The sequence below is a fragment of the Emys orbicularis genome, chromosome 12, assembly GCF_028017835.1.
Source record: "Emys orbicularis isolate rEmyOrb1 chromosome 12, rEmyOrb1.hap1, whole genome shotgun sequence".
Classification (NCBI taxonomy): Eukaryota; Metazoa; Chordata; order Testudines; family Emydidae; genus Emys; species Emys orbicularis.
The window spans coordinates 37,248,534-37,260,530 of NC_088694.1; the positions used below are offsets into that span (position 1 = coordinate 37,248,534).

The window sequence follows — 11,997 nt, forward strand, 5'->3', positions numbered from 1 at the left end:
TACATTTGGAATCAGTTTGTGATTCAACAGCTCAGTGACGAGTCTCTCTCCTTCTCTGGCGTGGTCTAGGATGAATGTCAAAAAATGGAAAAAGAATAAAAGCAGGAAAGGGCTGGACCTTGCCTGGTGGAGACTAACGTAACCTGCTATGACAGCGTGTTGGTCACTGTCCCATCTCTTGGCTGAGTCCACTAGAGCCTGCTAGCCATTAGTTGAACCGATAATATGTTTGCAGTGCAAGAAGTCCCAGTCCACCCTGGTCAGCCATGGAGACCACTTGTCGAAATTACAAACGACTAATACAAAATGGCTTTGACAATTTTGACATAAATATGCACAGTGGTGTGTGTGGTTTTCTGTCTGCATCGATCTCTTAACTGACCAGAGGGGGGTGATAATGGAATCTCAAAGATCTGAATAGGAAATTAGCCTCCAGAGCCTTGGTTCTTCACTGACCCCACAGGATGAGGGACCTTATGGAATTTATATGAAAGTAAATTGATGCTAATGCTTGATAAAAATGTATCCTCTTCAGATTCCATTGTAAATTTTGGTTTCTTTCCCCTAGTTGGACCTCATGGCGAACCCAGAGCAAGTGAATCAAACGGTTTTCAAGGAATTAATCCTACAAGGATTTGGGAATTTCCCTGAGCTACAAACTCTTCTCTTCCTGCTGTTTCTCATCATCTACATCGCAACCGTGGCCGGGAACGTCCTGATCTTTGCGTTACTTGTGGCTGATCAGCACCTTCACACCCCCATGTACTTCTTCCTGGGGAACTTCTCCTGCCTCGAGACTTGCTGCTCCTCCTCCATCCTGCCCACGGTGCTGACTGGTCTCCTGACTGGGGACAGGACTATTTCATTTAGTGGCTGCCTCACACAATATTATTTCTTTTGTTCTATAGTTGGTACAGAATGCCTTCTCCTGTCGGTTATGTCTTACGATCGGTATTTAGTGATTTGCAATCCACTGCACTATACAGCCCACATGAGTGGCAGGGCCTGCCTCCAGCTTGCAGGTGGCTCTTGGATAGGTGGCATCATAGGTAGTGGCATATCAACATTGTCAATATCTCAGTTAACATTCTGTGGCCCTAATGTTATTGATCATTTCTTTTGCGATTTTATCCCCCTTCTAAAATTCTCCTGCAATGACCCTCACCTGATGGAAACGTTGGCTGTTGCAGTCATCTTGCTTTTCTCACTGGTCCCGTTCCTACTTATCTTGATGTCCTACATATGCATCATTGCCACCATCCTGAGAATCCCGTCCACCACTGGGAGGCAAAAGGCCTTTTCCACCTGCTCCTCCCACCTCATTGTGGTGAGCATTTATCATGGAACTCTGCTGATTGTCTATATGTTCCCAACCACCGACCTCCTGAGCGACTTCAAGAAAGTTCTGTCTGTTATCTACACAGTCTTGACACGCCTGGTCAATCCCCTCATCTACAGCCTGAGAAACAAAAAGGTCCAGGAGGCCCTGAGGAAAGCTTGCAGGAAATTCAAGTTTGGACCATGCTAACCGGTTAATTTCCTTGGGTTAAGATAGATATAACATGGGCTGGGGTAGAGCCTGAAGCAAAGCCTGCTGTAGTCCCCAGTCGTGTTTCTCTGAGCTTCCCTGGGCTTCATGTCCTGCTCTTTCACAGTGTCTCTCAACCTTTCCAGACTACTGTACCTCTTTCAGGAGTCTGATTTGTCTTGCGTATCCCCAAGTTTCATCTCACTTAGAAACTTTCAAAACCACATAATTATGAAATAAATGAATTAGAATATAAAGATTTCAGGGTATAGTCTATACAGGAGACTACACGAGTCATTGTATGAAATTTTAGTTTAGACTTTGCTCATGCTTTTTCTGTAGCATGTTGTAAATCTAGGCAAATCTCTAGATGAGCTGATGTACCCCCGGAAGACCTCTGTGTACCCCCAGGCTACACGTGCCCCTGGTTGAGAACAACTGTTCTTACAGCCCTGAGAGAAAGTGGAGATGGAGACACTCAGAACCTGGGACCCCAGTCTTATTAGGGCCGGTATCCGACTCCACTGATGGGTATCACTGCGCTGGTGGGAAACTTGTACTTATGGCTGCTCAAAGTTCAGACAATGGCAGCGATTGTGCTCAGTGAGAGGGTGCAGGTGAAATGGACTCAGAAAAAACGCTGAGCATCCGTTCATTGTAGGGTGAGAGACTTCTAGATACACACACGTACGAACACGCACACATGCATATACACATACGCACATGCATGCATATGCCCATGCACACACATATCCACACACATGCAGGCATACACACGTACATGCACACACACACATGAATGCACACATACTCACATGCACACATATGCACACACATGCACATATACATGCATGAATACATTCATACATGAATATAAACATGCACACATACGCGCACACACACTTACCCATACACACATATGCATGCGCACACACGCACGCATACGCACAGGCACACATACGCAAACGCAAGCACCCATACAGACACGCACACATACACACACATGCACACACACACATACGCAAATGCAAGCACCCATACAGACATGCACACATACACACACATGCACACACACACATACCCACACACAAGAAAATGCACACCTACGTACATCCACACCCATTGTTACATACGCAGATGCATGCACACACACATGCATATTCACATGCATGCATAGGCACAGACACCAAGACACACATACACATGCACACACACACACGCATGAACACATACAAACATGCACACATATACACGCACACACAAGCACACATACACCCCCACACACATACCTATCATAACTAGAAAGGGAAGGGTAAACATCTTTCTGTATACAGTAATATAAAATCCCTCCTGGCCAAAGGCACAAAATCCTTTTATCTTTAAAGGGTTAAGAAGCTCAGGTAACCTAGCTGGCACCTGACCAAAAGGACCAATAAGGGGACAAGATACTTTCAAATCTGGGGAGGGGGGAAAGGCTTTGTTTTGTCTATTCTTTGTCTGTCTGTTCTGTGTGCTTGCCGGAGACAGATCAAGAAGGCAAGCAATCCAACTCAAATGCATTAGCTTACTTTTATTTTGGCTTGTAATTTTCCCTGTCTAAGGGGAGGTTTTGTCTAGAGGGAGGTTTATCCCTGGATTTGTAACTTTAAGGTTTTGCTTAGAGGGGAGATCCTCTATGTTCTTGAGGGGTTTTTTTATTCTGTAAAGTACTTACCATCCCGACATTACAGAGGTAATTCTTTTACCTTTTCTTTAATTAAAATTCTTCTTTTAAGAACCAGATTGATTTTTCATCATTTTAAGATCCAAGGGTTTGGGTCTGTGTTCACCTGTACCAATTTGTGAGGATATTATTCTCAAGCCTCCCCGGGAAAGGGGGTGTAGGAGCTTGGGGGATATTTGTGCAAGGTAGGGCTCCAAGTGGCCCTCCCTGAATGTTTGTTTAAATCACTTGGTGGTGGCAGCATTACTTAATCCAAGGAATAGGGGAATTTTTAACCTAAACTGGTAGAAATAAGCTTAGGGGGTCTTCATGCAGGTCCCCACATCTGTACCATAAAGTTCAGAGTGGGGAGGGAACCCTGACATACCCATATGCACAAATACCCACACAGATATATGCAAACACACACACACACAAATATATGATACCTACATTATAAAAACATAGGCTTGCAACATCCTCCTGGAACTCCAGCGTTTGGCAATTGTACCATTAACATTTGTTTCCTAGTGTGTATTTCATCCCCAGGCTGCTTTCCAAAGGAAGAGAAAAGCCAAAGGAAACCTCTGGCCTTGGCCACAGGACACCAGCACAGAACTTGTATTTGCCCACTTTTCAGCAACGATTTAGGGGCAGTTGTTTCCAGATACTTGGGGGCCCAGTGGGATTTTCCAAAGCCTCTGGGCACCTGGCCTGTGGGATGGGGCCCTGGAGGAGTCAGGCAGGGGAAGACCCACCTTCCCCAGGTTTGTGTGTCACTCTGGGGCCTCGGCGTCCAGATGCCTGGTGTGGGGCTGCAGAAGGCATGTAAGGGGCACCTACAGCCCATTTACTGGAAACACTTGGGTGCCTGCAGGGTTTGCCAGCAGCCGAGCTGGGTTTGTGAATCCCGGGGGCCAGACTCTGGGATTCGGGTGCCTAAAGTGGGAGCTTTGTGATTCTAGCCCTAGCTCCAGACCCTTGTCCTCATGCTATAGCGGAGGAAACTCAGGCATAACGAGGTGACATTATCTGCCCAGGGTCACTCAGCAGTCAAGTCTCTCACCAAGAATATCATGCAATAAAAGAACCAAACTGCGTCTTCTCTTTCTGTTCTCTCTGTTGTCAGACCTCCCATTATCTGTCCGCTTCGTATCCAGTATGTGGAATAAATGTGCAAAGCTGGTCTACACATACAAGTTGCACCATTTTAACTATATCTGCCTATCCCTGCCTGTGACAGGGCTGTGTGCCCTTGGGCTGGAGAGCCAGGAGTCAATCCCGCCCAGCTCAGAGAAGGGTCCCGACCTGAGGGGAATCAGGCCATTTCCAGTAAAGGGCAGAAGGGGGCTAGGGAAAGAGTCAAACTCAGGAGGCTGATGTGAGATTTCAGAGAATAAGAGAGATTCCTGCAGGGAAAACCCTGAGGCTAGTGGAATCCCTCCATTATATGGGGTGGGGGAGGGAAACTGAGGTGAGGGGCTGTGTTCTTAGCTGCCCTGAGTCCTCCAGGGGGTGCTGTCAGGTGTCCACTCGTCTACACTGAGTAGATGAAATCGTACTGATGTGATGGAGCTTCTGGCGGGATAGTTCATTCCCACATGGGAAGGGGAATAAGCGATCTATTGGTAAAGTGTGTCCACACAAGATGGTGTAACAGTATAACTATTTCCATAACACATTAGCACCACTAACGAAAATAGTTATCCTGGTGCAAAATATGGCTAGAGACCTTGTGTGAGTCCCTGTGAAAATACGTCCATACATTCCTAGCTTTGAAACAAATTCCTATAATCCAAGAGAAATGTCTTTTACATTAACAGAATCATAGAAAAATAGGACTGGAAGGGACCTCAGCTGATCATCTATTCCTCTGAACTCAAGGCAGAACTACATCATAACGAGATCATCCCTGGCTGGTGTTTGTCTGACTTGTTCTTAAAAACCTCCAATGATGGAGATCCCACAATGTTGTGAAGCAATTTAGTACAGTGCTTAACCACCCTGATCATTAGGAAGTTTTTCCTAATGTCCAACCTATAGCACCCTTGCTGCAATTTAAGACCATTGCTTCTTGTCCTATCCTAAGAGGTTAAAGAGAACAACTTTTCACCCTCCTTCTTTTAACAATCTTTTATGTACTTGAAAACTGTTATAATGTCCCCTCTCAGTCTTCTTTTCTCCAGACTAAACAAGCCCCGTTTTTTCAATCTTCCCTCATAGGTTCTGTTTTCTAGAGCATTAATCATTTTTGTTGCTCTTCTCTGGATTTTTCCAATTTGACCCCATCTTTCCTGAACAGGACACAATACTCCAGTAGAGGCCCTATCAGTGTGGTATCGAGTGAAAGAAGTGTGTCTCATATCTTGCTTACAACACTCCTGCTGATACATCACAGAATGCTCTTCAGGGTTTGTTTGTTTATTTCTAACAGTGTACTGTTGTACATCCTGTTTTTGTACAGTGCCAGCTGCACATGCAAGTATGTACCTGGGGCAAAGGGGCATTGGGGCAGCAGAGGGTAAGGAATGTCAAAGGGGCAGCTCTTCTGTAGCATGGGGGCAATAGGGATAGAAGAGGGGAAGGCTGGGAAAGGGGGGGCTATATTGTGTATTGGGCATTAAGGGAAGCAAAGGTTAATGTGGCCTATGTTCTATGTAACCTTTCTAATAACATCTACATGGCAGCTGATCACAAGGAATGACAAATAAAATAATATTTTTTATCTGAAATCACAGGTTTAATATTCCTTAAAGTGATGAAGAGTGAATCCACATGAAATTAAAAACTTAAGCCGCAGTGTGAGAAGATTCAGCTCTCTCCTGGTATTCTAGACAAGGTACAGGTTAGACATGTATCCCTCAAAGAGTTAAGCAATGGGATTTCATCCCTGTTGGCATGGGCAGTTTGTGAGCCGCTCCTTGGGGGACGCTAGCCCCCAGCCCTGCCCCTTCTACCTGAAGCCCCTCCCCCTTCCATTCCTTCCTTCTCCCCTTCTGCTCCCCCATACCCTATCAGAGCCCCATACCCCTCTCTCCCCTCCACAATCACTCACCCCGACCCCGGGGCCTGGGCCACCCCACCCCAGCACCCCCCAGAATCACGCACTGTAGCCCCAGCACCCCCAGCCCTGGAGTTCTGTGTAGTATGACCCCAGAATCCAGGGAACCCCATTGCTGGGCGGCCCCAGCTGCCTCAAGTCTTGGCCACAGGTTCTAGCCCCAGCCCCAACCCTGGCATGATTCCCGGAAGAGGAGCAGCCTGCCAGGGCTGGTGGGGCCAAGGGGGAAGCAGCAAGCAGGAGGGAGCCTCAGGGTGGACCATGGGCAGGGCCATGCTGGACTGTTTGGGGAGTCTTAGTATCCCTCAGCCTACGTTACACACCACCCACGCCTGTCAGCAATGTTTTTGCCAGAGATCAATTAAAAACAAACAAATAAACAAACAAATAAACAAACCCCTTTTTCAAAAATACAATGATGCGAGCCACAAATATTCAACATTTGGACATTATGAACAACAAAGCTTTAGCACAAAATTATTCAGAATGGGGATAAATTGGATTGAGACCTTACTGCATGGTTAGGGGGCAAATTATGGTAGGAGAGAACTTGGAATTATAACAATCTCCTAGTTGGTTTTGCATTCAGAAATAAGTGGATATTTGTATCCTTCTGTAAATGTTGGAACAAACCTTCCCTTCAGGGCAAGAAGTGACAGTAGGTCAAAAACTTCATGCTGAGAAGGACAGTGTTGGAGTCAAGTTGTAGAATATATTGCAATACACACAACGGAAATGATTATATTGACTGTACCCAAACTCACCCATGATTTGGCTAGTGTGACTATAGAACACTGTCCTTTACTGGATGGAATCAGTGTTATTCCTTGCTTCTCAAACTCTAACAGATGAATTACAGACCTACGGTACAGGACAGGGCGGGATTAACACAGGGGCTTTAGGGGCTGCAGCCCCGGGCTTCAGGCTAAGGGAGGCCCCGCAAAAATAAATCCATAATTATATATAATTCAGTGGTCACCAACCCATTGATTGCAATCAACTGGTCGATCCTGGAGCCTCTGCCAGTCGATTGTGATCTCCGGGCCGATGAAAGTCCAGCGGTGCAGCAGGGCTCACGCAGCCTGCCTGCAAGACATGGTCCCACACCGCTCCTGGAAGCGGCCAGCTGATGGCACGTCTCTGCAGCCCCTGGCAGGCAGGAGGAGGAGACTCCGTGTGTTGCCCCAGACCCCGGCACCATCCCCGCATTGGCTGGGAACCGCCCCAGGACAGAATCACCTCCTGCACCCAAACTCCCTCCCAGACCCCGTTTCCTTCACCCCAACCTCCTGCCCCAGGTCAGAATCTCCTCCTGCATCAAACTCCCTCCCAGAAGGAAACTAATATAACAGCTGTTCTAAGGCAAGAACTAGGCGATTTAGAATTAACGTAACTATATTCTACATGTTTTCTGACTGAAATATAACCACAGAAAGACTTTATGTTAATTAGAACACAAGATTAATATAGCGTTAATACCCTCAATGCCATAATTGTGATAATTTTGTTTTAAATTAGGAAAAAGACTTGAATACAGAGGCCCCCGGTGGTATGGTGTGGTCTCGGGGTGTCCCTTCTGGTATCCGCCCAAACTGCAACCAGGGTTATTCCTGTCTGCTATCTCCACATGCTTTATTCTGATTTGCCCCGCCTCTCTAACAATCTGGGACTGCTTGTATTGATCAGCATAAGAATCAAGACTTTCTGCTAGGTCCATTTTCTTTTCCAATAAACACTGTTTTACATCATCATTGGTCATAATCAGGAACTGCTCCTTTACAACCAAATCACACATTCCTTCAAAGCTAGTTACACCCCTTTCTTTGACCCATTTATCTAACAGATCCGTCATCTGGTTTACATAAGACACATTACTTATTCCAGCCCCTCTCTTAAGGGCTCTAAATTTTACTCTGTAAGTTTCAGGTGTAATTTGAAATAGTTTCAAAACCAAATCCTTAAATTTATCATAGTCAGAAGCATCCTCAATAGGCATCTTGTTGAATATATCCAGAGCTCTTCCAGTCAATTTTGCTACCAATGTGGTCATCTTGTGGTCTTCAGGAACTTCATGGAGGGTCTCCCAAAGGTGATGAAATATTCAGCAATATCACTGGATTCATCATACCGTGGACATAGTCACTCCCATTTGTGGATTTTTGGGGAAGTAGAGCCAGCTGCTGAAGGGTTCCGTATTTTCCACTCCATCACCTCCAGGTCATGGTTCCTCTCTCTTTCCCTCTCCTTCTGAGCATGCTGCCTCTCTCTTTCCTTTTCCTCCAGTTCCTGCTGCCTCTCTCTTTCCCTCTCTTCCCTAGCAGCTTTTTCTCTGGCCACTTGTGCATCAATCTGGGCCTGTATTTCTCTGTCTTTTAATTCCAGGGCTCTTTTCTGGGCAGCCTCGTCCCTGGCTGTTTCTGCCTCCAACTCCAAGTGCTTTAAGGCCATTTGTCTTTCATTTTCTTTTTGTCTCTCTTCAACTTCCAATCTGTCTAATTCTAGTTTCATTTGGACCTCACTTTCTGTCATCCTAGCCTCCCTGTGCTTAGCCTAGCATAACCCGAGAGCTCAAAAGAAAAAAAAAACAGCTTGTGAATTCCCTTGCAGGAACTTAACTACTCTGCCTCCAGGCAAAGAAAAAAAACCTCTAGCTGCTCTCAGCTTAAAAAAAGAGAAGTGTCCTTTTAAAAAAAAAACCTCCCTGATTTTCAATCAGCCAAAAGAAAGAATGTTTTTAAAATCCTGAGGTCTGTGCTTCTGGTTCAAAATGATCCCACCGCGCTGCCACAATGTCAGGGTTCCCTCCCCACTCTGAATTCTGGGGTACAGACGTAGGGACCCACATGAAAGACCTCCTAAGCTTATATTTTACCAGCTTAGGTTAAAAACTTCCCCAAGGCACACATTCTTTTCCTTGTCCTTGGACGGTATTGCTGTCACCACCAAGTGATTTAAACAAACTTTCAGGGAGGGTTCACTTGGAGCCCTATCTCCCCAAAATATCCCCCCAAGCCCCTTCAGTCCCTTTCCTGGGGGGGGGTCTTGAGAATAATATACCAACCTATAGGTTAGAAAGTGAGCACAGACCAAATACCTGGGTTTTGGGACACTGAAAATCAGGTTCTTAAAAAAAGAATTTTATTAAAAAAAAAAGTTAAAGAAGCACCTCTGTAAAATCAGAATGGAAGGTAATTTTACAGGGTAATAAAAAGATTTAAAACACAGAGGAGTCCCCTCTGATTCTGCTTCCCAATTACAAATCAGGAATAAAATTACCTCTTAGCATAGGGAAAATTCACAAGCTAAAACAAAAGACAATCTAACATATTTCCTTGCTTACTAACAATTTTTGTAACCTTAGATGCTAATTTCAGGTGTTTTTAGGAGATGTTTTTTTCTGCCCTGATCCCTGTCTCTGTCCAAGAGGAAAACAAACAAAGAGAGCACCAACAAAACCTCCCCACCCCAGATTTGAAAGTATTGTTTTTCCTTATTGGTCCTTTTTGGTAAGGTGCCAACCTGGTTATTTGAGCTTCTTAACCCCTTACAGGTAAAAGAGGGATTTTATGCTACCCTTAGCTGTTTGTTTATGACAGGGTCGTACCTAACGCCCATCGATTTCCGATCCTACTTTGGGGTCTTGGTATTGAAGTGCCAAATAACCTCCATAAATATGCCCATCTGTCTGTGTGCCAGGTCCCATCTGTAAAGCAGGGGTAACAGTGTCACATGGGGTGGTGGGAGGATAAATACATTGAAGGAAGTGAGGTGCCCAGATACCAGGGTGATGGAGGCCAACTAAGGAGCTAGGATAGACGTGACCTGACAGGTCTTTCCTAGTCCATTTTGCTTTCAGTTCGGAGTTTGAGAGAGATCAGTGCCCAGTTCCCCTTGGATTCCCATTGGATTAGTTACCAACCTACACTGCTTCCAACTCCTCAAGATTCAAGAAGCAGGGAGGAAATGGTTGATTAACCTCTAAGGCGGGTCTGTCAGCAGCTGGAGTCTCTGTTGTCATGTCCTCACGCAGCATTTCAAGGACCAGGATCCAGGTTATTCAGTCCATTTTCTCTCCCCACTGCATTCACCTACTTCCACGGGCCCAGTAACTAGAATTACAACCTAGAAAAGCTACCGAGGCTGCGTTCCATGTCTGGTACTGTGAACGTGTGCCTCATACCCTCTGTCAAATGGGGAACGTCTTTTCTGATTATTATATATCCTTCTGTGCGGAGAGGCAGTCTCCCGAGGTAGTTCTGCTGTGGGGAACGCAACACGCAAGGGGAAGTTGGTATTTACTGACATTTTCTAAAACTAAACCAGAGTCAAACTTCTAATTTCAAAGGGAAAGTCCTGGAGAGGGAAGAAATGTCTAATCTTGAAACAAATCTCTCTCTATTGCGTGAACGCTCTGTTGACAATCAAGAAATAACACACTAATTCTAGATTTTACATCTGCCTCAGTGATTTAGACAGTGACTTCCCATCCAATTCCCCTAGAAAGATTTGAAAATGTTAGCAGAGTTAGCTGATCTTACATTTTCTCCAACCACCCCCTCGTTGCCTTCCGTAGTAAGCGCACATGTACCCAGCCCCCATCCAATGAGCTCACTCAATTAGTTCAGGTAACATTTTTAAAAGAGTCTAAGTGGTTTAGAAGCCTAAGTCGCATTTTCAAAAGCTTCTCATTTGCTAAGGCTTAGCAACCTAAATCTCACTGAAAGGCGATGGGACTTCGCCTCATATGTCACTTTTGACTTTTGCTTAAGTGTTTTTTAAAATGTTACCGTTACTCATTTGAGTAAGGAGGAAGTGCAGCCTGCTGCTCAGTTAAAAGGCAGGTGCAACAGGGTGCTTTAAACATTTAGGTTGGGATCGTCAAAGAGGGGTAATGTATGCAATAAAGACCCAACTCCCATGAAATTGCTATGGGAATTTTGCACCTAACTCCCTTAGGGTTCTTGGAAAGGCCCATATCAAGGAAGCATGGAAGGAAGAGACCTGAAATTCTAAAGTACAAATAATTTCTTCCCATTCCCAGAAAAGTTTCAGGCTTAAATGCATCTTGTTTCATAACCAGGGCTGGATTAACTTTCTTGGGGACCTGGATTTTGTGGGTCTTCTCTATGTGTGATTTGGTTGTACAAGAGCAGTTCCTGATTATGACCAACCATAGAACATTAGGGTTGGAAAGGACCTCAGGAGGTCATCTAGTCCAACTGCCTGCTCAAAACAGGACTAATCCCCAGACAGATTTTTACCCCAGTTCCCTAAATGGCCCCCTCAAGGATTGAACTCACAACCCTGGGTTTAGCAGGCCAATGCTCAAACCACTGAACTACCCCTCACCTCTGTTCTAAAGAGAAGACAAGGAAGTAAATGATGTTTTAAAACAGTGTTTATGGGATAAGAAAATGGACTCAGCAGAAAGTCTTGCTTCTTATGCTGATAAATAAGAGCAGTCCCAGATCGTCAGAGAGGCGGGGCAAATCAGAATAAAGCAGGTGCAGGTATCATACAGGAATAACCCTGGTTTCAGTTTGGGTGGATACCAGAAGGGACACCACGAGACCACACCATACCACCGGGATCCTCTGTATACAAGTCTTTTTCCTAAGGCCCCACCTATACCCCAAGGAAAACTGCAGACACCTTATCATCCCACCACACCATTCTCCAGCAACCTACTTCGCCCCACTGACCAGT

General features: G+C 45.3%; 1 protein-coding gene across 1 annotated transcript; it reads left to right on the plus strand.

The window, feature by feature from the left end:
* Nucleotides 1-577: 577 nt before the first annotated feature.
* LOC135885970 (olfactory receptor 10A7-like) lies at nt 578-1,528 on the plus strand. Its single transcript, XM_065413866.1, has one exon. It carries the CDS (start codon nt 578-580, stop codon nt 1,526-1,528), a length of 951 nt encoding a protein of 316 aa, XP_065269938.1.
* Nucleotides 1,529-11,997: the final 10,469 nt, after the last annotated feature.

What these genes read in the sequence shown, in the direction of transcription:
- LOC135885970 (XM_065413866.1), top strand. Translation starts at nt 578, where the DNA reads ATGGCGAACCCAGAGCAAGTGAATCAAACGGTTTTCAAGGAATTAATC.